Source organism: Dipodomys ordii, unplaced genomic scaffold (assembly GCF_000151885.1).
Source record: "Dipodomys ordii isolate 6190 unplaced genomic scaffold, Dord_2.0 Scaffold7, whole genome shotgun sequence".
Classification (NCBI taxonomy): domain Eukaryota; kingdom Metazoa; phylum Chordata; class Mammalia; order Rodentia; family Heteromyidae; genus Dipodomys; species Dipodomys ordii.
This window is the reverse complement of record NW_012267223.1, coordinates 3,840,233-3,864,190: the sequence shown is the minus strand read 5'-3', so window position 1 is coordinate 3,864,190 and position 23,958 is coordinate 3,840,233. Positions and strand designations below refer to the sequence as shown.

At 59.0% G+C, this 23,958-nt stretch overlaps 2 protein-coding genes across 4 annotated transcripts in view; one reads left to right on the top strand and one right to left on the bottom strand.

Annotated features, from left to right (window-relative positions):
• The window catches only part of LOC106001376, a 34,397-nt gene extending 21,631 nt beyond the window's left edge, over positions 1 to 12,766 (top strand). Inside the window, exons 21-56 of the mRNA XM_013036476.1 lie at positions 113 to 185; positions 754 to 915; positions 1,137 to 1,237; positions 1,325 to 1,401; positions 1,495 to 1,579; positions 1,745 to 1,843; positions 1,959 to 2,059; positions 2,167 to 2,358; positions 2,513 to 2,591; positions 2,727 to 2,828; positions 2,908 to 3,184; positions 3,278 to 3,365; positions 3,489 to 3,708; positions 4,122 to 4,234; positions 4,322 to 4,381; positions 6,252 to 6,327; positions 6,439 to 6,557; positions 6,685 to 6,803; positions 6,881 to 7,022; positions 7,164 to 7,275; positions 7,402 to 7,577; positions 7,930 to 8,060; positions 8,244 to 8,307; positions 8,407 to 8,479; positions 8,863 to 8,939; positions 10,196 to 10,269; positions 10,347 to 10,462; positions 10,556 to 10,650; positions 10,772 to 10,849; positions 10,954 to 11,050; positions 11,174 to 11,319; positions 11,506 to 11,621; positions 11,918 to 12,051; positions 12,198 to 12,331; positions 12,426 to 12,566; positions 12,670 to 12,766. Of these exons, the coding sequence (XP_012891930.1) occupies positions 113 to 185; positions 754 to 915; positions 1,137 to 1,237; positions 1,325 to 1,401; positions 1,495 to 1,579; positions 1,745 to 1,843; positions 1,959 to 2,059; positions 2,167 to 2,358; positions 2,513 to 2,591; positions 2,727 to 2,828; positions 2,908 to 3,184; positions 3,278 to 3,365; positions 3,489 to 3,708; positions 4,122 to 4,234; positions 4,322 to 4,381; positions 6,252 to 6,327; positions 6,439 to 6,557; positions 6,685 to 6,803; positions 6,881 to 7,022; positions 7,164 to 7,275; positions 7,402 to 7,577; positions 7,930 to 8,060; positions 8,244 to 8,307; positions 8,407 to 8,479; positions 8,863 to 8,939; positions 10,196 to 10,269; positions 10,347 to 10,462; positions 10,556 to 10,650; positions 10,772 to 10,849; positions 10,954 to 11,050; positions 11,174 to 11,319; positions 11,506 to 11,621; positions 11,918 to 12,051; positions 12,198 to 12,331; positions 12,426 to 12,566; positions 12,670 to 12,732 (4,112 nt within the window). The 3' untranslated portion in view covers positions 12,733 to 12,766. The remainder of the gene's footprint in view (positions 1 to 112; positions 186 to 753; positions 916 to 1,136; positions 1,238 to 1,324; positions 1,402 to 1,494; positions 1,580 to 1,744; positions 1,844 to 1,958; positions 2,060 to 2,166; positions 2,359 to 2,512; positions 2,592 to 2,726; positions 2,829 to 2,907; positions 3,185 to 3,277; positions 3,366 to 3,488; positions 3,709 to 4,121; positions 4,235 to 4,321; positions 4,382 to 6,251; positions 6,328 to 6,438; positions 6,558 to 6,684; positions 6,804 to 6,880; positions 7,023 to 7,163; positions 7,276 to 7,401; positions 7,578 to 7,929; positions 8,061 to 8,243; positions 8,308 to 8,406; positions 8,480 to 8,862; positions 8,940 to 10,195; positions 10,270 to 10,346; positions 10,463 to 10,555; positions 10,651 to 10,771; positions 10,850 to 10,953; positions 11,051 to 11,173; positions 11,320 to 11,505; positions 11,622 to 11,917; positions 12,052 to 12,197; positions 12,332 to 12,425; positions 12,567 to 12,669) is intronic.
• A 725-nt stretch (positions 12,767 to 13,491) lies between these two features.
• Recql5 (RecQ protein-like 5) overlaps positions 13,492 to 23,958 on the bottom strand; it is a 35,194-nt gene continuing 24,727 nt past the window's right edge. For 2 of the 3 annotated variants that reach the window (XM_013037968.1, XM_013037969.1), the window contains exons 8-19: positions 17,253 to 17,477; positions 16,932 to 17,031; positions 16,775 to 16,811; positions 16,591 to 16,649; positions 16,438 to 16,511; positions 16,085 to 16,178; positions 15,702 to 15,836; positions 14,962 to 15,470; positions 14,562 to 14,652; positions 14,146 to 14,370; positions 13,947 to 14,016; positions 13,492 to 13,852 (exon numbers count right to left, since the gene is read on the bottom strand). In XM_013037968.1, coding sequence (XP_012893422.1) covers positions 13,755 to 13,852; positions 13,947 to 14,016; positions 14,146 to 14,370; positions 14,562 to 14,652; positions 14,962 to 15,470; positions 15,702 to 15,836; positions 16,085 to 16,178; positions 16,438 to 16,511; positions 16,591 to 16,649; positions 16,775 to 16,811; positions 16,932 to 17,031; positions 17,253 to 17,477 — 1,717 coding nt within the window. In that variant the 3' untranslated portion in view covers positions 13,492 to 13,754. Of the gene's footprint in view, positions 13,853 to 13,946; positions 14,017 to 14,145; positions 14,371 to 14,561; positions 14,653 to 14,961; positions 15,471 to 15,701; positions 15,837 to 16,084; positions 16,179 to 16,437; positions 16,512 to 16,590; positions 16,650 to 16,774; positions 16,812 to 16,931; positions 17,032 to 17,252; positions 17,478 to 23,958 lie in introns of those variants that run through there. The other variant, XM_013037970.1, reaches the window with a different exon arrangement.

The following is a 23,958-nucleotide window of genomic DNA, read 5'->3' as shown; positions in this document are numbered from 1 at the left end:
GCTGCCCGTCTGGGAGCTTGCTCTCCCCCTGCCCCGCCCTCGGGACAGCTGCCTTTACTGTCTCGATGGATCCTGCTGCCCCTCACCCAGGTCCCCTCCCCTTCTCCTGCAGAAGAGTGCTTCTCGGTGGAGGTGGAGTCCTGGACCACGGGAGAGGAGTTTGCGGGGTGGATTCTGCAGAGCAGGTGTGGCGTGTGGCCACGGCTGGCCACTGTCCCGCCCTTGTCCCCCTGGCCCTCTCCCCTCCCAAGTGCCTCCTAGGGCTGGAGACAGAGGCTGCTCCCCAAGGGGCAGGATGAGAAAGGGTTTTAGGGTAAGTGGGCAAGGTCCAACCATGTCGAAATGGAGAGCAAAGAGATTGTAACCAAGGGACCGTGTGAGGGTCCAGCGGCATGGCTCCATTGGTAGAATGCCAGCCGATGAGCAAAAGCATCAGGGACTGAGTTCAAGTTCAAGTAAAGAATAGAGTCCAGATTCTAGCTCCCTCAGTCAGGACTGAGTGGTACAGCTATGGGAGACTAGAAGAGGGCTGTTCAAATAGGCAAGTGCTGTTCAGAGCTGTCTGAGCCACTGAGAGGCTGAGCTCTGGGCTCCCTGCAACTGAGGAACAGGCCAAGGGCTGGAAAGGCCTCTGGACTCCTTTCCCCAGGCCTCAGCCCTCTGGGCCCTCTGCCCCCCCCCATCCCCCCACCCCTGCAGGATGGTCTTGGGCCTCCTTGACCACCCCTACTGCATGGCCCTGTCCCCACCTAGAGGCCTGGAGGTGCCCCCGCGTGGCTGGTCTGTGTCACTGCATTCTGAGGACGCCTGGCAGGATTTGTCTGGCTGCGACTTTGTGCTGGACCTGATAGGCCAGATGGAGGACTTGGGGGACCCGGCTGACCCCCACAGCTACCCCTTCACTTCTTTTGACTTGTAGGTGCCGCCCAACACCCCTGTCCCCAGCCTGCCCCTTTCCCAGCTGGTGACCCCTACCTATAGCACCCTGCTAACACTTTGAATGTGTGGGTGCTGCTACAGGCCTCGCCCTTCCACCTGAGCCTCTGCCTCCAGCTTGGGGTCAGCCCCCCCCACAGCAGCCTCCACATTTCCACTTGGTCTGGGCACCACCCAGCTAGGTACTCTGTTTTCTGCAGAGCCGAGGACATCCCCCCGGCCCCTGGCGTCCAGGCCCCCTCTCTGCCCCCAGGACTTCCTCCAGGCCCCGCCCCCACCCTGCCCAGCAGATATCACACAGGTGAGGCGCGTTGGGGTTCAGCTGAGGACTTGGGGGTGGAATCCATGCCACTCTGGAAGGACACCCCAGCCTGTCCCCACCCCGCAGGCGAGGCCCGGCCCGCTGGGAGCTTGGATGGCTTCCTGGACCACCTCTTTGAGCCTGTCCTCACCCCAGGCCTCAGTGTAAGTGTTCCCACCCCCCTCCCCTTCTCCCACCCTCCCCCCTACTCCTCTGAGGCCTCGGCTGCCCCTTCTGTGTTTGCTTTGTCCCTTTAGGATCTGGACCAAGGCTGGGCCCTGAGCAGCCGCATGAAGGGAGGGGGCTCCGTGGGCCCCTCGCAGCAGCAGGGCTACCCCATGGGTAAGTATGGGCTGGTTCTCTCCGGGACCTCCAGCACAGGCAGGGGTAGCGTGGAAGCCCTCAGGCAGCCGGGGATGGGTGTTCCGGCCAGACCTTGGTGGCCAATGCCTAGCTGGAGGTATGCAGGCCCCCGTGGGGACTCACCCGGGAGGCCCTGTCCCCCAGTATACCCAGGGATGATGCAGATGCCCGGGTACCAGCCAGCCATGGTGCCCGCACCTGTGCCTATGATGCCAGCGATGGGTCCCATCCCTGCTATCCCAGGTAAGCCTGAGCCAGGGGTGCCAGGGCCTCTGCCAGGCGTCCAGAAAGCACAGGGAGCTAGAGCCTGAACTGGCCACTGTCCTCACCGTCTGTGTTCTCACCCGTGGCCCCACAGCCATGATGGTGCCGCCGCCGCCGCCGCAGCTTCCCAGCCTGGACACACAGCAGCTGGCAGTCCAGCAGCAGAACTTCATCAACCAGCAGGCGCTGATCCTGGTATGCGCGGCCGGGCCCGTGGGGGCCGCCTGGGGGGGCGGGAGGCAGGCTCGGCGGCCGGCGCTGGCCAGGGGCTCTTTACCGGGCCTGCCACCCCTCTCCTTTAGGCCCAGCAGATGACCACCCAGGCCATGAGCCTGTCTCTGGAGCAGCAGAGCCAGCAGCGCCAGCGCCAGGCACAGGCCTCCAGAGCCACCTCCCAAGCCCCATCCCCGGCCACCACCCCCAAGTCCAAGAAGCCCCCCACTCCTCAAGAGGTGCCAGAGAGCGATCCGGAACCCACGGGCGCCTGCTGGAGGGTGAGGAGCTGAGGCCAGGCGGCCCGTGGGGGGCTGGGGTGTGGGCCGAGGGTACGAGGCTTGCAGAGATGAGACTCTCAGGACAGGGTGGGCAAGAAGCTTTAGGGAGGGGCGGGACGGGTGCCCCCACTTCACTTCTTCCTTCTGCCAGGAGGACTTCGCAGAGGAAGCTGAACACAGCCCTGGCCACCCCGAGAGCTTCCAGCAGAAACGGGAGTACTTCCAGAAGATGGGTAAGGGTGCCCCCACCCTGCACTTGGCCAGGGGATGGCGGGGTGTCCTCCTCAGCTCCCTCGTCAGAACGGTCTGGCCAGGGTTCAGCCAGGCCATGGGTGACAGACACACCTTGCCACCCGGGACATTGACAGGGCAACAACAGATCAAGGTGAAGAAGGTGAAATCTCCACCCAAAGTCCAGATTCCCCAGGGGGGAGAGACGGAGGAAGAGGAGGAAGAGGAAAGTAGAGCAGGTAGGACAGCTGGGCAGGGACCTGGCCTCCCCCGCCCAATTTGTACATAGTGTTTATGCATCTTTCTTCTTGTTGTCAGAGCCGCCCCCTCCTCCTCTCGCAGTTGTGAAAAAGCCCTTGAAACAAAGCGGGGATAAAGCTGCAAAAGAGGCAGAGGCAGAGCCAGCCAAGGAGGCTGCGAGAGAGGCCGAGGCAGAGCCAGCCAAGGAGGCAGTGCCGGCCCGGGCCAGGGAGCCCAGGCCACACAGCTCGAACCCCACTCCCCAGCGCCCAGAGCCCAGCAAGGAGATCCGCAACATCATCCGGATGTACCAGAGCCGCCCGAGCCCCGTGCCCGTGCCCGTGCAGCCAGCCAGGTGCGCCCCGGGCAGGGACTGGGGCTGCCTCGCTCCTCAAGAAATGCCCCCCCCACACCCCCAGACCTGGTAACCTTTTCTTTCTCCTGCCAGGCCTCCCAAAACTTTCCTGAAGAAAAATGATCCCAAGGATGAGGCTCTGGCCAAGCTGGGTATCCACAGCACCCAGTCAGCGCCATCGGTGAGTCCCGGGGCCTGTGTCCCCTTCCCCCACGCCCATTCCTTCCAGACCTGGGCTCGCCTGCCCAGCCATCCGGGGTTCAGCCATAGACTCCACCCTCCTGCTTTCCTCTGTCTTTCCCAGATACCGTCCCCCAACCTAGACAAAGGCCCCCCGCCAGCCGTGGCTCCAAAGCCCAAGGCCCTGCCACGACTTGGGCCCTCCAGCTCTATCAAGGAAAAGCAGGGGCCTCTTCAGAATCTGTTTGGGCCAAACTCGCCCATAGCCCAGACACCCCCTCTTCCACCGGCACCCCCATTGCCTCTGCCTGAGGAACCCAGCATCTCTTCAGTGGAGCCTCGTGGTGAGGACCCCTAGCATTCCCCCCGCCCACCCTCCCCCCCCCCACTGCAGCAGGCTTTACTCACTCAACCACCTCTTGGGACTCGTGGCTGAAGTCACCTCCATACTGCTGAAGTCAGCTGTTCGGGCTCTGGACTTTGGAGCCATGGAGGCCCGGCTTCCAGGTTCCTGCTGCGGGCAAGGCCCTGGGCGCCCGCTGGCACTGTCTGGCACTGGGGGACTGACACATAGGGTGTTGCCCTTGATGCGCGCTGACAGCTCAGAGGGTACATTTAGTGGCCAAGGGTGACGTGGTCAGGGACACCAGAAAGTTTAGAGCCGGAAAGGAAGGTTCAGAGGCCCGTGGTGAGGTAGCTGGAGGTGGCAAGAATGAAGGTCACCCCCTTGCCCGATCTCCTCACCCGTCCCCTGCAGCCTTGAGGGAGCCCATGGAGGACCAAGGGGTCTGCACCCAGCTACTGACCCCGTCTGGCAGCGTGTGCTTCTCCTATGCCAGCGCACCCTGGAAGCTGTTCCTACGCAAGGAGGTGGGCCTGGGGGCGGGGCCTCAGCCTGGCCTCTGGGCAGCCTGCGGGGTCCCAGCTTCACCTTGGCTCTCCCGTGTCCTCCTCCAGGTGTTCTATCCCCGGGAGAACTTCAGCCATCCCTACTGCCTCCAGCTTCTTTGTGAGCAGGTGAGAGCCCAGCCACCCGCCCACCCGCTGTGTCTACAGACCCAACTCGTGGGCCAGGCTGATGCTCGGCTGAGGCTGTAACAGCAGCCAGCACTTAGGGTGGTGTGCAACATTGCTAAGAAGCAGGAACCATGATTTTTTTTTTTTTTTTTGGTGAGTCATGGGATTTGAACTCTGGGCCTGGGCGCTGTCCCTAAGCTCTTTAGCTCAAGGCAGCACTCTACCCCTTGAGCCACAGCGCCACTTGCAGTTTTCTGGTGGCTAATTGGAGATAAGAGTCTCGTGGACTTTCCTGCCCAGGCTGGCTTTGAACCTCAATCCTCAGATCTCAGCCTCCTGAGTAGCTAGGATTACAGACGTGAGCCACTGGCACCCCCCTCTACTTGGATAATTTAGAAATAGATAAACGTCTTGGAGTTTCTGCTTATGAAATTTATTACTTTTTTTGTGCCAGTACTGGGGCTCAAAATTCAGGGCTGGGCACAGTCCCTTAATTTTTTCCCTCAAGGCAGGCCTTCTACCACTTGATTCATAGCTCCACTTCTGGCTTTTTGGCAGCTAATTGGAGATAAGAGGCTCAGAGATGTTCTTGTCCATTCTGGCTTCAAACTGTGATCCTCAGATCTCAGCCTCCTGAGTAGTTAGTATACAGGCTTGGTCCACCAGCGCCCAGCTGGTGCTGGGGTTTAAACTGAGGACCTCAAGCTTTACTGCCTAAGCCACATCTCTTGAGATCCTATCTTGAGATAGGGTCTTGCTTTTTTTCCTGATACAGGCCTGGACTGTGATATTCCTACTTTACACTTCCCACCGTAGCAGAGATGATAAGACATACACTACTTTGCCCAGCTTCTTCCACTAAGCTAGGGTTTCACATTACTTTTCTTTGGTTGGGGAGGGTACGGAGGAGGTCTGGGCTAGCGTCTCGGCCTCCCAGGCAGCTGGGATGATGTGTGTCCCACTAGTCTACCTATTGGCTGAGAAGGGGTCTCAAACTGTTTTAACCCAACCCCTGTCCCTGTATCTCAGCTTCTTGAGTAGCTATGATCCACCACCAGTTTTGTTTTGGTCAGTTGTGGGGCTTGAACTGACAGCCTGAGTGCTGTCCCTGAGCGTCCCAATGCTCAAGGCTAGGACTCTGCCACTGAGCCACAGCACTACTTTTTTTTTTTGGGGGGGGGGTCAGTCGTGGGGCTTGAACTCTGGGCCTGGGCACTGTCCCTGAGCTCCAGCTCAAGGTGAGCGCCCTACCATTTGAGACACAGCACCACTTCCGGTTTTCTGGGAGTTAATTGGCGATGAGAGTCTCACAGACATTCCTGCCCAGGCTGGTTTTGAACTGCGATCCTCAGATCTCAGGCTCCCGAGTAGCTAGGATGACAGGCGTGAGCCACTGGGGCTAGCCACTTCTGTTTTTTGAGTGCTTAATTGGAGATGAGTCCCACAGGGACTTTTCTGCCCAGGCTGGCTTCAGATCTCAGGCTCTTGAATAGCTGGAATTTACCAGCACCTGACAGTAATTTTAGTTTTTAACAAACACTTGTATAGTGCCCACTTTGTGTCTGCCATGTTCATAGCAAGTAGAATGTGCGTAGTCAATCTGAGCTCACTTACAGCAGCTGGCAGGGGCTGGGGCAGAGAGGCCAAGGGCAGGGGTACAGGCACCGAAGGAGTGGGAGCAAGAGCCCTTGTGGTGTGGACATGGCCCTGGGCTTGGAAGCCCTCTGTCCTCTCTTCCAATCCTGCCTCCAGCAGGGCCCAGTGAGCCCCACAGCGCCCTCTACTGGGTCCTCCATGCGCATCCATGCTGCTCTGGGGTTGCCTCTGGTCCGGAGGGGACCTAGTGGTGACCACTGGGCTCCGCCTCCAGATCCTGCGAGACACCTTTGCTGAGTCCTGCATCCGCATCTCTCCAGATGAGCGGCACAGAATGAAAGACCTGCTGAGTAGGGGCTTGGGAGCTGGAGGGCTGGGGGCTGGGCCTGGCCACAAGGGAGAACGTGGGCTGAGCGTGCTGTGCAAGAAGAGGTGCTAAAGATGGGCCCTCCTGTCCCCAGGAGACCTGGAGGTGGGCCTGGACTCCCTGGCCGCCGCTGAAGACAGTGTCAAGAAGCGCATCGTGGTGGCTGCCCGCGACAACTGGGCCAATTACTTCTCCCGCATCTTCCCGGTCTCGGTTAGTGTCGCTCGGGGGATGACATTAAGACAACATGAGCCTCTGGCCCTGTGCCGCAGCTCCCGGGCACCAGGGCCGCGCCAGGGCCCAGGAGCCTGCCTGTGACGCCCCCCTCCCCCCTCGGCAGGGAGAGAGAGGCAGTGATGTCCAGCGGCTGGCTGTGTCTCACCGAGGGCTGCGACTCCTCAAGGTGGTCCAAGTCCCCAGCTTCCATCTAGACCAGCTGAAGACACTGTGCTCCTACAGGTCAGCCGGCCCAGAGCCTGAGCTGGGGGTGCGGCGGACCAGAGACTCCCCAGCTCAAGTTCTCAATCTGCTGGCAGCTTTGCCCAGGTGCTGGGTGTGGAGTGCCGGGGCAGCTCCGCCCTGGAGCTGACGCTGAAGGGTGAGCAGCTGGTGCTGCACACGCCCCAGGCGAGGGCCATCAAGGCTATGGTGGAGCAGTACCTGGAAGAGCTTAGGAAGGTCAGCATGGGCCAGGGAGCGGGCAGCACCCCCAGCCTGCCTTTCCCTCCCCAGGGTGGGGTGGGAGTTCAGGCTGGGTCACTGGAATTCTGGGTGTCCGGCGGATAGAGATGTCTAGCCCCCTTGCCCACCCGCCCATAGGGGTCTGGCTACGTCATCGCTTTGCGCAGCTACATCACGGATGACCACAGCCTCCTCAGCTTCCACCGTGGGGATCTCATCAAGCTGTTGCCAGGGACTACTCTGGAGCCAGGTAACCCCCCCTCTCCCTGCATCCCCAGACTGGCAGGGTCTGGTGCAGAGAGGGCAACCTGCTGGCAGAGGCTGCCGAGAGACAGAGGGCTCAGGCAGCTGAGCTGCATGTGGGGATGCATTCTAGGCTGGCAGTTTGGTTCTGTTGGAGGTCGATCTGGATTGTTCCCTGCTGACATGGTGCAGCCGGCCGCTGCACCCGACGTCTCCTTCTTGTCGGAGCAGAAGCCCAGCTGGCAGCGCAAGAGTCAGGCCCAGCCCAGGGAGCCGGCTCTGAGGGACAGGGCCTCGGAAGTGAGGAAGGCAGGAGAGGTAAAGGGGGGGACTGACTAGCGGCACAGGAAGTTCCCCCAAGGTCCATCTGCCTCCAGTGGCCTCATGGCCAGTTCTTCGTGTGCTGCGATTCTCTGGAGACTCTCCTGATGTCTTGCCTTGTCTCCTCAGCAATCTGTAAGCCCCCTGCGGGCAGGGGATGGGCCCTAAGCCCAGCTTCCCATGTGACCCTCAGTCCAAGGCTCAAATAAACAACCTTGACTTTCCTGGTTTCGGGTATTAGCTGCTCTCAGGTTGCAAAGGGGCAGGGCTGGGAGGAGGGGCGGCAGCTCTGCCACCAGCCGGTGGGTGCTGGGTAGCATCGGATTTTCTGTGCTCCCAGCATCCTGCCTACAGTGACGACTCGGATGCCACCAGTCTGCCTTCCTCAGAGTACCCCCCGCTGTCCTCTGAACCCCACAACTATACCATGCAGGAATTTGCCCTGCGCTACTTCCGGAAGCCTCATACCATGTGAGTGCCCTGGGCCCCGCGGGCCCTCAGCCTCCCCAGTATGAACCCCTCCCCCCTCCCCCCTCCCCCCCCCTCCGGCCCCCAGCCAGCAGGCCACTGCCCTCACCACCATCTCCACAGCCTGGAATAAAGGCAGGAGGGCGGAGCAAGCAAGGATGTCTTCCCCTGTGTTCCCCCCTCCAGGCCGGGTCAGACGGGCGGAGGTTCCGAGGGGGACACGACAGCCAGTCAGGTGCAGTACAGCAAGGTGAGGGGCCAGGTGGGAGGAGCTAGCCCATGGATCAGCCCTTTGACACCCCCCCCCCCCCGTAGTCCCAGACCCACAGCCCAGCCCTTCTGGCCACAGACTCCCATCCAGGAATCGCTCATTAATACCAATGACGAGGACACAAACAGCAAGGCTGTGGCAGGCTTCCAGGGTAAGTGGCTGCGGGCAGCCCGGGCTCCTGTGTCTGCGAGGTGCTGGGCACTTGGCTCTCTCTCCTTGCGTTCTACCCGACTCCACTCCTGTCTGCCAACTCAGGGTAGACCCTGGACCCTGCGGTCCTCTCCTATTTGTCTTTCCACCCTCTGTGTGGATTGTATGGCGTCTGGGATTGGAAGGCAGTGGGTGAATCCAGCTGATGCTATGCTCCGAGTCTGGCCTTGGGCAATCTTGGGAATTTCTTGAAGCTTATATCCCTGGTAAAGCTGGAGAAGGCTGTGTGCCTTGCCCGGGTGTGTTTGCCGAGGAAAGCATCGGAGCACAGGTGGCCGGGTCCGGCCCCATCCTAGCTCACTATGCTCCATATCCTGCCTGCAGTTTTGATGCAGTATATGGGGGACCAGTCTAAGCCTCGGGGCAAGAAGGAGCCGGAGCTGCTCTATGAGCTGCTGAAGGTAAGCAAGAGCTGTGAGCTGGAGGCTTGGGCAGGAAGCTTTGGGCCCTGAGTAGCTTTTCCTGTCCTGCCTGGATCTGGAGCATGGATTCCCCCTTTCTTTGGTCACTATTCCTTGCAGTCATTCAAAAGCAAGGATTGAGTGCCTACTGTATGCTGGGGACAGGGCTGTGAACCCAAAGACACAGAAGGAGGCAGGCGGGCAACAATGACATTGTGTGTCTAGAGTGAAGAGATCTCGGGTGGAGAAAGGGGCTACCATGGAGGTGGCTTTGTAACAGATCTGAAGAATTGGGCTGTATGCAAAGGAACAGGGTGCCCAGGTAGCCGCCAAGGAGGCTCAGCCCCAGCCAGGCCAGTTTGGAGCCAGTGAACAGGAGTGGAGGAGGCGGAAGGCAAGGGGACAGTAGGCCTGGGCCACAGCAGGCCTTGAGTCCATTACAACGGGACTTTACCACACACTGGTGTTTGTCTGATGGGAATCAGACTTGGCTTACATTTCATTGTGGCTGTTGAGGTTTTGGGGGCTTCGGGCGGGGGGGTTAGTTATGGCAGTGACCCCAGGTGAGGGGCTGGGGACAGTTCAGAGGCAACAGCAGTGGGGAGATGGGCAAAAGTTCTGAGCCAGCCAGCGTGCACGGTGGCCCCGAGCCAGGGCAGGTGTCGGCCACCGGAGGAATCTCTGGGACATGTGAAATTGAGGCGGCAGACTTCTGAGTGGAGGGCTGTGGGCTTCCAGGAGAATCAGGCTGGAGACGCACACTGGAGCTATCGGGTGGAAAAGTCTAGATGGGCCCTGGGCTCTGCAGAGCCTAGAGGCCAAGGGGGCAGTTAAGGCTGCGAGGCTTTGAAGAGACGAGGGACGTGATACGAAGAATGAGCGGGGCTGGAGTGGGGCTCACAGGTAATGGGCTTGCATCGCTAGTGTGAGGCCATGTTCCTCCCTGCCACAGAAGGAAAGCGTATGGGATGTCTCTCGTGTGTGTGAACTGGTACTGGGGCCTTGAACTCAGGGTTTAGGAGTCTCTGAGCTTTTCCACGCAACCTTCTGAGTCACAGCTCTACTTCTTGCTTTATGGTAGTTAACTGGGGTTAAGTCTCATGGACTTTCCTGTCCAGGTTGGCTTTTACCTGTGTGCCTCACATCTCAACCTCCTGAGTAGCTAGGATGACGAGTGTGAGGCACCAGACGCGGCTGGAATGGGCATGCTGACTTTAGCGTGCCCCTCTGCTGCCTGCCCGCCTTCCTCCCCGCAGCTGTGCCGGGAGGAGCAGCTCAGGGATGAGATGTACTGCCAGGTCATCAAACAGGTCACGGGACACCCCCAGCCGTGAGTGGAAATGGTGGGCAGGGGCTGGGGCAGCATGGCGCCGTTGGGCCAGGCTGAGCCAGGGCTCTGTTCCTCAGGGAGCGCTGTGTCCGGGGCTGGAGCTTCCTCAGCCTCCTCGCAGGCTTCTTCCTCCCGTCCACCACACTGATGCCCTATGTGACCAAGTTCCTACAGGACTCAGGCCCCAACCAAGGTGCTGGGGGAGGGACGAGGCCCGGGCCCCGGGCCGCGGGGCTGGGAGGCAGGCGAGGACACGTGCGACCCCGGCCCTCTGGCTTGTCTGCAGAGCTGGCCCGCAGCAGCCAGGAGCACCTCCAGCGCACGGTCAAATACGGGGGCCGGCAGCAGCTGCCCCTACCGGGTGAAATGAAGGCTTTCCTGGTACTGGGGGTGGGCAGATAGGCCTTCTGGGAGTCCCCTGGGATGGAGGGGCAGCACTCACGGGACAGAGCGAGCTGGGATAGCCGACTGCTGGCGACCGACCCTACACTCTGCCTGACAGAAAGGGCAAGCGGTCCGGATGCTTCTAATTCACCTGCCTGGCGGCTTGGACTACAAGACAAACCTCCACACCTTCACGGTGCGCAAGTGGGAGGCAGGAAGCACTAAGGGGAGAGGCTATGGGCCTCAGCCTGGATCCCCAACGTGTTTCCCCCATGGTCATGGCCCGGTCCATACATCCAGGTGGCAGGAGAAGTACTGGAGGAGCTATGTGGGCAGATGGGCATCACGGACCCCCAGGAAGTGCAGGAATTTGCCCTCTTCCTCATCAAAGGGGAAGGTGAGGCTGGACGGGGCGGGGGGAGAAGAGGCAGTCAGGATGGGCGTTGTCCCTAGGAAGGCAGCTCTGGGCTGAGGCAGCGGGGTGGGCTGTGGGCAGCACTGGCCTGAGCTCTTCACACAGGGGACCTGGTCCGGCCCCTGCGGCCCCCCGAGTATCTCAACAGTGTGCTGGTGGCGCCGGACCTGAGCCTGCACAGCCGGCGGCTCGGCTGGGAGAGCCCGCTGCACTTTGACCACCCCACCTACATCGACACCCACTATGGCCAGGTCAGCCTCTGCCCGCGACCACTGGGTTCCTGCTTGTGGGCCTCCAGGCCCCCTCCCCACATGGATGTGGCTGTGTGGCCACTGGGAGAAAGGGTGGCGGGAACCTAGAGCCCTAATTAGCTTCAAGTAGCTGGAGAGGCTGGGGTACAGGTACCCCTTACACCCTCCCCCTGGCCCCCGCCCCAGGTGCTGCGGGACTACCTCCAGGGGAAGCTGATGGCCCGCGCCCAGGCCGAGGCTCAGCTGGCTCAGATGGCTGCCCTCCAGCACCTCAGCAGGGCCAGCAAGGACCCGCCCTCCGAGTGCGTGAGCACCGCCTCACCCGTCCCCTCACCTCCAGTGCGGCTGTCTTCCCACCTGGGCACCAGCCAAGCCCCGTGGCTCCTCTGGCCTACCACATCCCCCCTCCCTGCCCTGCAAGGCCAGGCTCCGCTGCAGAGCCGGTCCTGCCCTGCCTGCCCTGCCTGCCCTGCCTGCAGCAGTGCCCTCGCCTCATTCGCGTTCGGGTCCTAGTCCTCTCCACTGTTTCTTAGCCCACAGCCCAGCTCTGCACCAAGGGGCTGGCTTTCCGGGGCCTGAGCTAGGCTGTGTATCTTAGGCAAGACCTGCTGGCCTACATACCCAAGCCGCTGCAGTGGCAGGTGAACATGGCCGCCATAAGGAGTTTGCTGAGCCAGGAGCTGAGGCAGCTGAAAGATTACGACCCCCAGGAAGCACAGATCAGCTTCATCCGTGCGTCTGGGACAAGGGGCGCTGGGGTAGAGCTGGCGGGGCAAGGAAGCTTCTACGCTGGCTGCCCTTCATCTATCCTGGGAGCAAAAGGAGGGCAGTCCCAACTCCTGGCAGAAACCATGCCCGTGCCCTCTTCTGCCCCCCAGAGGCCGCAAGGCAGCTGCCCCTCTTTGGCTACACTGTCTATGTGGTGCTTCGAGTGAGCAAGATGGTCTTTCCTGGGCCTGTCCTCCTGGGGCTCAACCGCAGACACCTGGTCCTCATGGACCCCAGCTCCCAGGTAGGCAGAGCTTCTGCCCCAGTGCAGGCCCGAGACCCCTCAGGCCGCCCCCCCCCAACCCCAGAGCCAAGCTCTGCTGTTGCTGCTTCCCCAGAAACTGTGCTGCTCCATTGACCTGAAGCACCTGCAGCGGCTCCACCTGCTGAGCCCGCTGGAGGAGAACGGGCCGCCTGGGCTGGAGCTCAACTGGGGCTCCGCCGACAGCCCCCAGACCATGTGGGTGGAGCTGCCGCAGGTGAGAGGCCAGGGTGGCCCCAGCCTAGCCAGCTGGGAGCTGTGGGCAGGGATGGAGGAGGAGGTCGCTGGGGAGCCGGCGCTGACTCGCCCTTTCCCGGCAGGCCCAGGAGCTGCAGCACACCATCGTCTTCCTGATGGAGGGCAGTGGGTCTTCCTCTCAGTGAGGGGGTGGAGGCGAGGGGCCCAGTCTACCTTCTGCCCTGGAACCTGCTGCTGCCTAACCCAGGTGGAGGCCACAAGGCAGGGGGTGCCACCGTGACTTACCTGGGGAAGACTGAGCCCAGAGTGGGGCTGCAAGACCTTGGCTTAGGCATCAGATGCTGCCAGCCGAAGGGAGCTGACCACCCGGGTTCCGGTTCCTGACCAGGATCAAGGTCAACATGAACCTAGGCCTAGAAGCAGCTGCTGCTGAGGAAATAAAACTCCTAAAAGGGCTGTGTGGGCATGTGGGCATGCGTCAGGGCAAACAGGACTTTATTCTTGTAAACATTAGGCCTGGCTGTCCTATCCAGAAACTGAGCAGGGCCTAGCTGCCACCACTAGATGCCACCCCAGCCCACAAACTTTGCGCCCAGCAAAGGCTAGAAGCTGGCATCTCAAGGGAAGTGGGGGGCTGGAGGGGACCAGGGAACCTGAGTTGGCCCCAATACCTTGCATAGGTATCGTGTGGCCTACAGTGGATGATAAACTGTTAAGAAACATATGAAGCCAGGCGCCAGTGGCTCATGCCTGTAATCCTAACTGCTGAGGAGACTGAGATCTGAGATTGCCTAGGCAGGAAAGTCCATTAGACTCATCTCCAACAAAGTACCCAAAAACTGGAAGTGGAGCTATGGCTCAAGTGGTAGAGTGTTAGCCTAGGGCAAAAAGCTAAGGGACAGAGCCCAGGCCCTGAGTTCAAGCCCCAGGCCAAGCACAAAAAAAAAAAAAAAAAGGTGGCTACTCCGTCTTCCACTGGCCGCAACCACACATCTACCTTCTAACCTGGGGATCTGGCCCAGAACACCGGCAATGAGGGCCGAGACATTGGAGGCTGACCTCTGGCCTCTTACTTGATCTGGGAGGTGTCTGGAACACAGAAGAGGTTAAGACCCTGAGGAGGATGGTGGCCGCTGCGCTGCCGGTCCGCCTGGCTTCCCACTTTGGGTGGCCACGCTGGCCAGGGCCGTCGGGAGGAGGCAGGTCATCACTGTAGGCCACACAGGCTGTGCCAGTCGGCTTCACTCTCACACCGTGAGCGGCCACGGAAGAACTGCTTGATGAGACTCTGGGCCCCTTCCTTCACTGCAGGTCCAGGGAGAGAAGGAGAGGAGGTGAAGGCAGCTTTCCCAGCAGACCTGCTCCCCCACTCCTCCCTCCCACCATGACTGGGGCTCACCGCTCCTTCTAGAAGAGGCCTTCTGAGTCAGCAGGTGTGAGAGGTGGCGAGCTAAGCCTTTAAACAAGTCCTAGAAGGCAGAGGAGGCGGAGGCTGTCGAGCTGCGGCCAGGCCTTGGGCCTGGCCTGTTCTGCCCGACTTCATTCACTCCCTGACCCAAGAACCCCAGGCCTGGGGAGGGCAGGCCCACTCACCCTACCTTAGATGCAAACTTGCCCTCCTTGTAGAGAGGGGTCAGACACCTGACCACAACATCTGCAGCCTCCTTCAGGGAGATGCCCGGAGCTGGGAGCTGGCAGGGCTCTTGGGCCACAGTGTTCAAGGCACCCTGATCACCGGCTGAGGTGCTATCCTTGACCTCATCGGTGATAGGGGGCTTGGCTGAGGGACGAGGCCTCTTCTGAGCCCGGCTTTCTGGGTTTTCCTGGAGAGGGTCATAGTCACTCTAGGCTCCCGCTCTCTGGCTCTGGCCGGCCCCTCTATCTGCAAGCCCATGCCTCAGCACCAGGTGGCTCCCTCCAGCCTGCCCCACCTGCCACGGAGACCCTGCCAGGCACAGCAGCTCTGGCCTTGGCCTTGGCCTCCTTCTCCCCCATGGCCTCCTCCCTATGGTACCTCCTGGTGTCTGGTCCGCTTGCTGGTCGGGGTCTCCTTTAAGAGGCTGGGCTGGCCTTCAGAGAGCCCCTGGTCTCTGAGTAGGCAAGCACTGGCCAGAGGGAAGAGCAGAATCAGAACTCCAAGTTCAACTGCTTCCTTACCCCGGGCAGCCTAGCAGAGGCTCAAGCCATTGAGGGCAAGTAAGCAATGCGGGTTAGTGGTAAAGTGCTTGCCTAGCATGTATGAAGCCTTGGGTTAGTATCACATAGACAGAAAAGGCCGGAAATGGCTCAAGTGGCAGAGTACTAGCCTTGAGCAAAAGCAGCTCAGGGACAGTGCCTAGACCCTGAGTTCAAGCCCCAGGACTGACAAAACAAAACAAAAATTCAGAAGATTCATTAACTACCTTTGTCCTTACCTTGGCCCGTCCTGGGGACATGCCTCAGTCTGAAGGGAGGCAATCAAACATCTTGGGGCTCCATCTTCCTCCTCTGTATGCTGCTCTGGGGCTCTCAGGGGTCGAGAAGCGCCTTCACAGGAGGAGTTGGTACCTTCGGCCGCTGGGGCTGAAGCCAGGAGAGGGGAGCTCTCAGCCCTCTGGCAGAGGAAGCGGGCAATGCTCTGGGAATCCTTGTGGGCCGCTGCAGCTAGGAGCTGCTGTTTCCTGCTGGCCCGGGCCTTGGCAGTGGCGCCTCCCCTGGAGGAGCCTTTTGCCTTCTTCTCAGGGGAAGGTTCCCCACAAGCACCAGCCCTAGCAGCATCACTGTGCCCAGGAAGGGGCTCGCTCCTGTCTTCCTGGAGGAGGAGGGGCTCCTGTTTGCTTCCCTGCACAGGCTGGGGGGCTTGTTCCTGCGTCTGAAATTTCCCCAATAGCTCAGTGGCTGTCTGGAAGGTGCAGGAGCCAGCTCCCACCCGCTTCGTTTTGAGCTGTGAGGAGGAAAACGGACAACAGTTCAGAGTCCCAGGCACCCTCAAGAGCCTTCACCGTGGGCTCAGCAATGGCTGTGTTGGGATGATGGCTGAGTGCAGGAGGAAGCAATGGACCGAAGAGTCATGGCTGACAAAGGCGAAATTGGCAGAGCAGGGGTGCTGCAGGGAGTGAGGGGGGAGAGGTCATGCCTTACCCGAGCCTTTCCAGAACACCAGAATGCAACTCACCGAGTACACGTGGGAAGTGGGAGGGATGTCGTACTCATTGGGCTCGGGGGGCTCGGGCTGGACCCCGTGGCTCTTGGTCCTTCCTCCCACATCATAGAGCTGCCCATCCTTGGAGGCTTTGTGGATCTCAGCCACCTGGGTAAGTCAGGCAGGGAGGCCATAGCATCTGTGAGCTCCTGAGCCCGAACCCAGTTCCTCCTCCTCTAAGGCACACTAGGCAAGTTTCAATCCTGATGGGTTGGCTGGAAACAGCTCTCCCCGGTGAAGGACAGGCTCTACTCTCATTGATAGCCAGAGGGCTAGATGTCCCTGGAGTATGAATGGGCCTCCCTGTCTTACCCTGGGGAGTGTCCAGCCCACCTTTCCCCCAGTTCCAGGCCCACCTTCTTCAGCACGCTGGCCTTGTATAGATTGGCCATCTTGGCATTTTGGAATGTCTCATGCTCCAGTTCCACAGCCCTGGCCTGGAGGTCTGCTCTGTGGGCAGGAATAAGTGGGCTGAGCCTCTCCCTAAAATACTGGTGCATTCTCCCCAGGGACGGTGGGAAGGCTTGGGGACTGGCAGGGATGGGCAAAGGGACTGGGACTAGGATTCCGTGGGCACCTATGGCTGTTCTTCATCAGTATCTAAGTGTGGTCCCACCTGTCCCTTGGCAGCCCTAGACTCGGATGGGTCACCACCTGGCGAGGAACAGCCTTGGAAGGAACAAGTCTCCACCAACCACGGAGATCTCACCTATCAGCGGAGCCCGCAGCCTGGCAGTTACTACTCAGAGCCTCCTCAAGAAGCCGCAGGCAGTGTTCTCGAGCCTGTGCAAAGAAGGTAGTGGGTTCCCCAGGCTCGGGTGGGCTGGGGTCCAGGGCAGGTGAGGTGCTTCCCTGCTCTTACCTTCACGGTGAGCCTGGGGATCTTGCTGCTAGAAGCGTCCTTCAGGGGACAGTTCTCATCTGGAAGGAAGGGACCAGGTCCTTCCACCTGACCTTCTACTCTGTAGCCACCCAGCCCCCAATGGAGCCCCCACCATCCACACCCCAGGCACAGCCATGATCTCCTGGGACTTTTCAATACCAACCTGGGGGTATGAATTCTTCTGTCTTGGGGTCTTTGCCCTGGAAGATGATACGAGGGGACCATGAGGCATCTGGGCCTGAAGGGCAGCTCCCACCCGGGCTGAGGTAGCCGCAGGGAGGAGCGGGCTTCTGCATGGTCTGTGTCCCACCCGCCTTCACCTTTCTCAGGCTCATCTGCTTCTGATAGAAGAGATTCCACTCTCGTTTGTGGGCCTCATCTTTGATCTCATCACTGCTGCCTCCAGAGTCTTCATCATACCTGGGGTAGGGCAGGGGGGAGCAGGCTCAGGCTGCGGCTTTGCCCTCCTTACTCACACCACTGGTCAGGACAGCAATGTCTCTGACATTCTGGCAGCTTGGGACAACACCAACCTCCAATATATCCGGGTGGCAAGAAGAGAGAAACCTGTAGCACTGGGCGGCCCCTGGCCTGGCCCTAGCTTTGGGGGGAATGACAGGCTACTTCCTGGGACCCCTTACCTGCTGAAGCCCCCGTAACCCCGGCGGCCTCCTTCATACAGCTCGGGGTCAAAGCCATTCTTCTGGAAGGGCTCAATGCAGGTCTTGTTCCAGCTGCTGCTGCTGCTGTGCTCCAAGGCCTCCAAGCGCTTCCGCACGGCTGCAGGGTTCTGGCAGTGGTCGCAGCCTTTGATGCAGGTGGGTGGCACATCCCCGAAGTACTTGGCAATGGCGGCATGGCGGCACCTGGAGCAGGAGTACCACGGAGGTGAGGGGTGAGGGAACGAGCAGGCCAGGGTTTGTTCCCCCAGTCCCCAAACCCTGGCCAACCGTGGTGAGCTGGCACCATGCTGGCATCTCACACACCTCACCTCACAGGGCCCAGGGAAGCATCGGCGTCTGCCCACTGTACAGCGGGGGGCGGCGGGGTGAGGAGCTTTCCCGAGGCCAAGTAACACAAGAGTAACTGAGAGCCAACATGGGAGCCCTGCTTTGTCCCGCTACTCTCCTGGTGCTGGGATGCCCACCCTGGGAAGAGTTCAGGCTGTGGTGCAGACGCTGGCCCTGACACAAAGCCATCTGAACCGGGGCGCAGAAGCATTATAATCACACTCTTAGCCCTCTCTAGGATGGAAGAGGGCCCTACTTTTGTCCTGTACCTTTCTTCTCCTGTGTGTGTGGACCCTGATGATTTTCTGTCTTGGCCTGCTGTACCCAGACCATGGCTGGCAGCTGCACATGGCACAGTAGCTCCTTGAGACAGCCAGAAAGCATGCAGGGTTTTGTTTGTTTTGGTACTATTACTAAGGCTTGAACTCGAGGCCTGGGTGCTGTTCCTTAGTTTTTTGTTATTTTTGTTTTGCGGAAAGCTCTGCTCTACCACTTGAGCCACAGTTCCTCTTTTGGTTTTCTGGTGGTTAACTGGAGTTATAAGAGTCTTGGATTTGTCTGCTTGGGCTGGCTTTGAACCTGGAGCATCAGATCTCAGCTTCCTGAGTAGCTAAGATTATAGGCTGAGCCACCAGCACCCAGCCAGCAGGCAGTTCTGAGAGCTGACATTGTACCTAGTTACTGGTACATTCAGAGAAGGAGGTGCAGCTTTGCCAGAATCTCTAACCAGAGCTCCTCTCATTTGTGATCACTACCTGGACCTGCAACCGCAGAGCAGACTCATGAAGCAAAAGCTCTGACCCAGCTTGAAAAGACACGGGGTCTGGAGGCCCTCTAATGGGAGCAGAGAACACAGGTTTCAGTTGGACTGGAGAAGCTGAACACCAGAGGGAGCACTTGTGCTCTGCTCCTTCTAATACTAAATGTGACAAATGTTCCCCCTGCCCCGGTATAGTGGCCGCCTGTCTGGCCTCTGGGACGGTCCGGCATCCGAGTGGTGTAACCACACGCCTGGCCGCCTCCCTGCCCCCAAGCCCTGCCTCACTGGGGTTTTGTGCTCAGATTCAAAGAGCTCCATTGACTACCGGGTTGGGATCATTTTCTCTCCCCACAGCCTGGCCTGCTGGGTGGCACAGCCAGCCAAATGTCAAAGGGCCCAGCCACTGGCTCTGGAGCCCCTCCCTGACAGCCGGACCAGGGGTGCAGAGACGATGGAGTGGAATGAGACAGCAGTGCCCTTCCTTTGGGTGGAACACAAAGCTCTTGCTAGGCAAGCAAGAGGCCACTGCCAGGATACCCAGTTTTCCCAAGTTTTCTCCAAGATGCCTCTGGATACTATGTGGCAGAAGGACGTCCAAGAGGGCTGCAAAGTCTGTCTGCTTGCTTGGGTAGTCTAGTAGCTACCCACCATTTCTCTCTTTCCTTGGAAAGGCCAGAGGGAAGGACCAGCCAGGGCATGGCAGGAGGGACAGGATGCAGTGGTCAGCGAGAAAAGCCAAAAGGCCTCCTGAAGGTGGCGTTGGGGAGCTCAGGAGCTGGGAAAACTGCTCCACCCTCTTCTTCATCAGCTCAGGCAGAGTCCCCTGGGGTCATCTCTGCAGAGAACCACAACCAGCCACTTCTTTGGTCATCAGCTCCGCCCAGGCCTCAGCCTCCAACCTGGTCCACTAGCAGGAGGGCAGCGAGAGGAAGAGATGGAAGGAGAAAGGGGAACATCAGACCTCCCAAGCGGGGGAAGGCAGAGCATGGGGTACGAAGTTGTAGGACAAGCTCCAGCACGGGCTCCCTCCTCTGGCTCCCCCTTTCGGCAGTAATTTGACACTTGCATCTCCAGGACGACTAACAACAAAAAAGCTGGAACAGAGCTGGCTGTCAGCCGCGAGGAGCTCACGCTGAGAGGTGCCCAGGGGAGAAGCGGCGGGGCAGGAAGGAGGCATCGGTGGAGGAAGTATGAGGTGGCCACCAGGGGCCTGAGGGGAGGCACACGGAGGCTCCACATTGCAGGGTCCCTCTTTGGTTGCCACCACCTAAGCTCTCAGGTGAGTAGCCCTGGCCACAGGTAAGGGGGGAAAGCAAGGGAAGGGAGTAGTGAGGGACAATTAATGCAGAACACAGCGGGGGGGGGGGGAGGTCTCAGGGAAGGCCCCTGGTCACTCCTCCACAGGAAGCCAGTCTCTTCCTGTGCACCCTGGGTTTTCCTTTACCTTGGGACCCAGGCTCACAGGAAGGGGACTGCTCAACAGAGGAGGCCGAGTGAGGCCCAGCCACTTGCTGCACAAGAGGGGCTGGTGCCCTGCTGACTCTGCAGGTGGGGTTTTAAGCCTTTTTCTATTCAGCGGGCTTCCGGGAGGGATTTGGCTGTCCGGCAGCCACATGCCTGCTGAGCCTCTGTTTTCCCAGGATTAGGGTCCTCTGTCTCTGTGGTCTACCTAGTGAAGAAGGCTGAAGGCAGGGTAAGGCCAGATAGCTCACACCCCTACAATGTAACAGGACTCAGAGCGGCTCTGTTCACCTGAGTCCCGGACAAGAGCACTGCTGCCATGTATCACAGGCTTGGCCTGCTTGCTGCCCAGTGCGCTCAGTTACGGATTGGCCTAGGAAAGGGGCCCTGTGCCCATTTAGAGCCTTTGGAACACCTGCTTTCCCCCTCTGACAACACACTCTGAAGGCTGACAGAGGGGCATGCATTACCAGGGCTGGTAGTGATGACGTGAATGAGGCTGGAGAGGGATCTCTGGCTTTTGGCTCCCTGCTGTACTACTACAATGCCGACCCTGCCCTGAGTCAGTTCTTTGGTTCTTCCTTCTTCAGACAGCAAGAACAAACCCTCCTGGACAGGGCCTCATAAGCAGAGGCTACTCATCCATGCTGCCTCCTGTCCTCACACCAAGGTTAGGCTCCCTCCCCCTCGATGTTGTTCCCAAAGCAAACAAACTTCTATCCAGCAAGAAAGAAAAACAACGATCCAGGGAAAAGTGGAAACCAAGGATCAGGCCAAGCGTCTTTGGCTCAGCAGAAGCTGTAGGCTTTGGCCTGTACTGAGAGCTGGGAGGCTAAGCTCCTGGGCATCGTACAGAAGCTCAGCTCATGGTAGAGGGAGGGGACTAGACAACCCAAAAAGGCAGACACCCTGCATCTACAGGACATAGGCCCAGCAGGTCCTGAGCTGTGAGGGAAGGGGCTGCCAAGCTTATATGGCTCCATCAAGGTACTGGTCCAGTTTCTAACAGTCACTAGTGTAGGAAAAGTGTCCTCGAAAGCTTCTGGGCTAGGACAGCAGAACCAACAGGGATTTAAGAACCTACTTTCTATTTCAAGTCTGAGTCAAGAAAGAGAGGAGTCATCCAAATGCTTGCTTAGCACAGTACACAGAAGGCATTCCCACCTCTGTACCCAAAGATCTATAACGGTTCACAATACCTCACTGAAGCTGCTTCCCAAGCAAGAAAATGCCCTGCAGGGCAAGGGTAGCATTAACCCAGCCTAAACCACAGCACACAGAAAGAAGCCCACCCTGTGCTTATCAGGCACACACACGCTGCCTGCTGTTTCTCACGGGAGCTTGGAATTGAGCTACTGGTTTTGTAAAACGGAACAGGAACGCTTGATAGCAAGTGGCAGCTGTCTGGTCTACAGGATGTACACCTGCTCCATGGTAGTTCTCTGTGCCAAGAAAGGAACATTGCCACTGTCCCTCTAGCTCGCCAGCCTCCCTCTCTGCCCTGCTGACTGCCCCTCTTCAGTGGCCGTGCTCAAAGCAGGCTCAGTGGCCGTCCAGGCCACTCTCCCTGGGGCCAGGGGAAGCCATCGCTTGCTCCAGATGCCCCTCAGGAGGCTCTGAGGAACTACCGAGCATGGGGGTAAGAGGGGCTCTAATTCTCCTGGTTGTTGGGCAAGAAATGTGGTTTTAGAAGGACTTGTGAATCTGAGATAGGCAAGAGGGGTTAGTCCCAAGCTCCCACTTGCACGGGCCAGGGCTGGGAACATGTACTCCTTTCAGAGCAGCAGCTGCCATGCCCCAGGGTCGCCTGACGCTGCGGGTTATATCGGGCACCAGGCGTCTGCTGGTCCTGCTTTAAATAGCACACCGGGAAGACGCCTGGGACCTGTGGGAATGTGCCTCCCTCCTCTGTGTGGAGAACAAGACCCTCTAGCTCCCCCCTCTTGCGTGGGCTTGCTCTGCTCAGACATAACCTAGGCTGAAAATGACCAAATGTCCACTGCCAACCAGAGGGCTCCTCTTCAGACATGCCCAATGGACTCACTTTTTTGTTTTGTTGGTCATGGGGCTTGAACTCTGGGCTTGCACTGTCCCTCAGCTCTTCAGCTCAAGGCAAGCGCTTTACCACTTGAGCCACAGAGACACTTCCCATTTTCTGGTGGTTCATTGGAGATAAGAGACTCATGGACTTTCTTGCCCGGGCTGGCTTTGAACTGCGATCCTCAGATCTCAGGCTCCTGAGTAGCTAGGATGACAGGTGTGAGCCTCTGGCACCTAGCCATGGACTCACTTGTTTTGCAAGACAAATTGAAGGGCAGCCCTAAGTCAGGCTGGCCAGGTCTTACTGGCTAATTCAGCTCTGAGTTGGCTGCTCCAAGAAGTCCTAGGTGCAAAGCTTTGGTGCTGTCCAAGTGGGTGGCCCACTTCTGGTGTAGACCAATGCTCTTCCCGGAGGGGAGCCAGACCTAGTGGTCAGGAGTCTGCCGCTTTCCAACTGCACGTCCCAGAAGGATACTGCCTTTGCAGCCCAAGCTTCTGATCCGTGAGCCCGCCTTTCCTGCTAGCCTACTGCCTTCCTCCCCGCTCTACAAATCCTGACTCTCAGAGGCTCACAGAGACCCACAGTCCCAACACCAAAGCTTGCACACAAGCAAGTACCTCCCCCTCCCCCAGCGTGTCTCTTGGGGTATCTGGGTGTGGCACACTAGTGAGAAAGCTCTTTCTACCCACCAGCCTCCTGCCCGCTTCCCCTTTTAAGGAGTGTCTCCATTGGGCTACATTAGGCAAGTGGGCACAGTGCCAATCGGGCTCAAACAGTCAAACCAAGATGAAAAGGAGAGAAAAGCAGCCCTGCTTCTGAACCATGTGTACGCCACTCTTCTGCGGAGGAGATCCCTGGAATCCTGGGGGAAGGGATGGCACAGAGGTCTCAAAATAGGACAGGGGAATGCCATCCTTGCACAAGCCCACTCCACCTGACAGTCTTGCTTGGTGTCGACACTCTTGCTTGGTGTCGACACTCTTGCTTGGTCTGACCCAAGGACAGCAGATCTGGCCCTTTACTAACAAACGCCAAGTGTGGTAGGCCACAGCCCAATGGTGATGTGCTGGTAACAGCAGGGCTCTGGCCCATGGACTTCCAAAGGGCCCGAGGCCTGGCTCCTTGTGGAGCCACGCTCAGGCAGTGCCCTCACCATAACTCTGTGGTACTGACTTATCTTTTGGCTAAAAGCAGACACGGGCATCCAGTGGCAGCGCATGGGCAGCAGAAGTGCTGACAGAGCCCACCGTGCCGTAACTACAGAGAAGCTGGGCACTGTCAGGTCACAGCTGCCCTTACGTAAAACAAAGGAGGTCAGTACAGACCAGTTGCAGCCCAGGAACCCGGGTCTCCTCCGACCTTGCAAGCTGGGATCTGGTCCATTCAGCAGAAGTGCACTGGCCCTGGGGGGGAGGCACGAGAGGAACTAGAAGTAACTCTGGGACCTTCTGCCTCTCCACCATTGAGTCCTCTGCCTGCTCTCTTCACTGTCATCCAAACAACCCCCACTTTCCAACTTGCCCACCTTCCTTCTAGACAGGCACCAGAAATGAACAAGGATACTCCTGACATGTTTGTAGGAGGGATGGAGCCATAGCCTCCAAAGCCACACACAAAAGGCTGCTTCAACTTTTTTTTTTTTTTGTCGGTCGTGGGGCTTGAACTCTGGGCCTGGGCGCTGTCCCTCAGCTCTTCAGCTCAAGGCGAGCGCTCTACCACTTGAGCTACAGTGCCACTTCCGTTTTTCTGGTGGTTTATTGGAGATAGGAGTCTCACGGTCTCTCCTGCCCGGGCTGGCTTTGAACCGCAATCCTCAGATCTCAGCCTCCTGAGTAGCTAGGATTACAGGCGTGAGCCACCAGTGCCTGGCTTGCTTCAACTTTCCCAGCCCTGGCCAGGCACCCCCCAGAGGGTGTTCCTGCAGCCCAGGCCTCTCCCTGAGATGAAGGGTTCTGTCCTATGTCACAGCAAAGGGAAGGAAACAGGATGATTAAAACACTATTTTAGGGGACAGCTTAAAAAACAAAAACAAAAACTAGAGAATATATCATGAAGCTGGGAACGTAGCTCAGTGG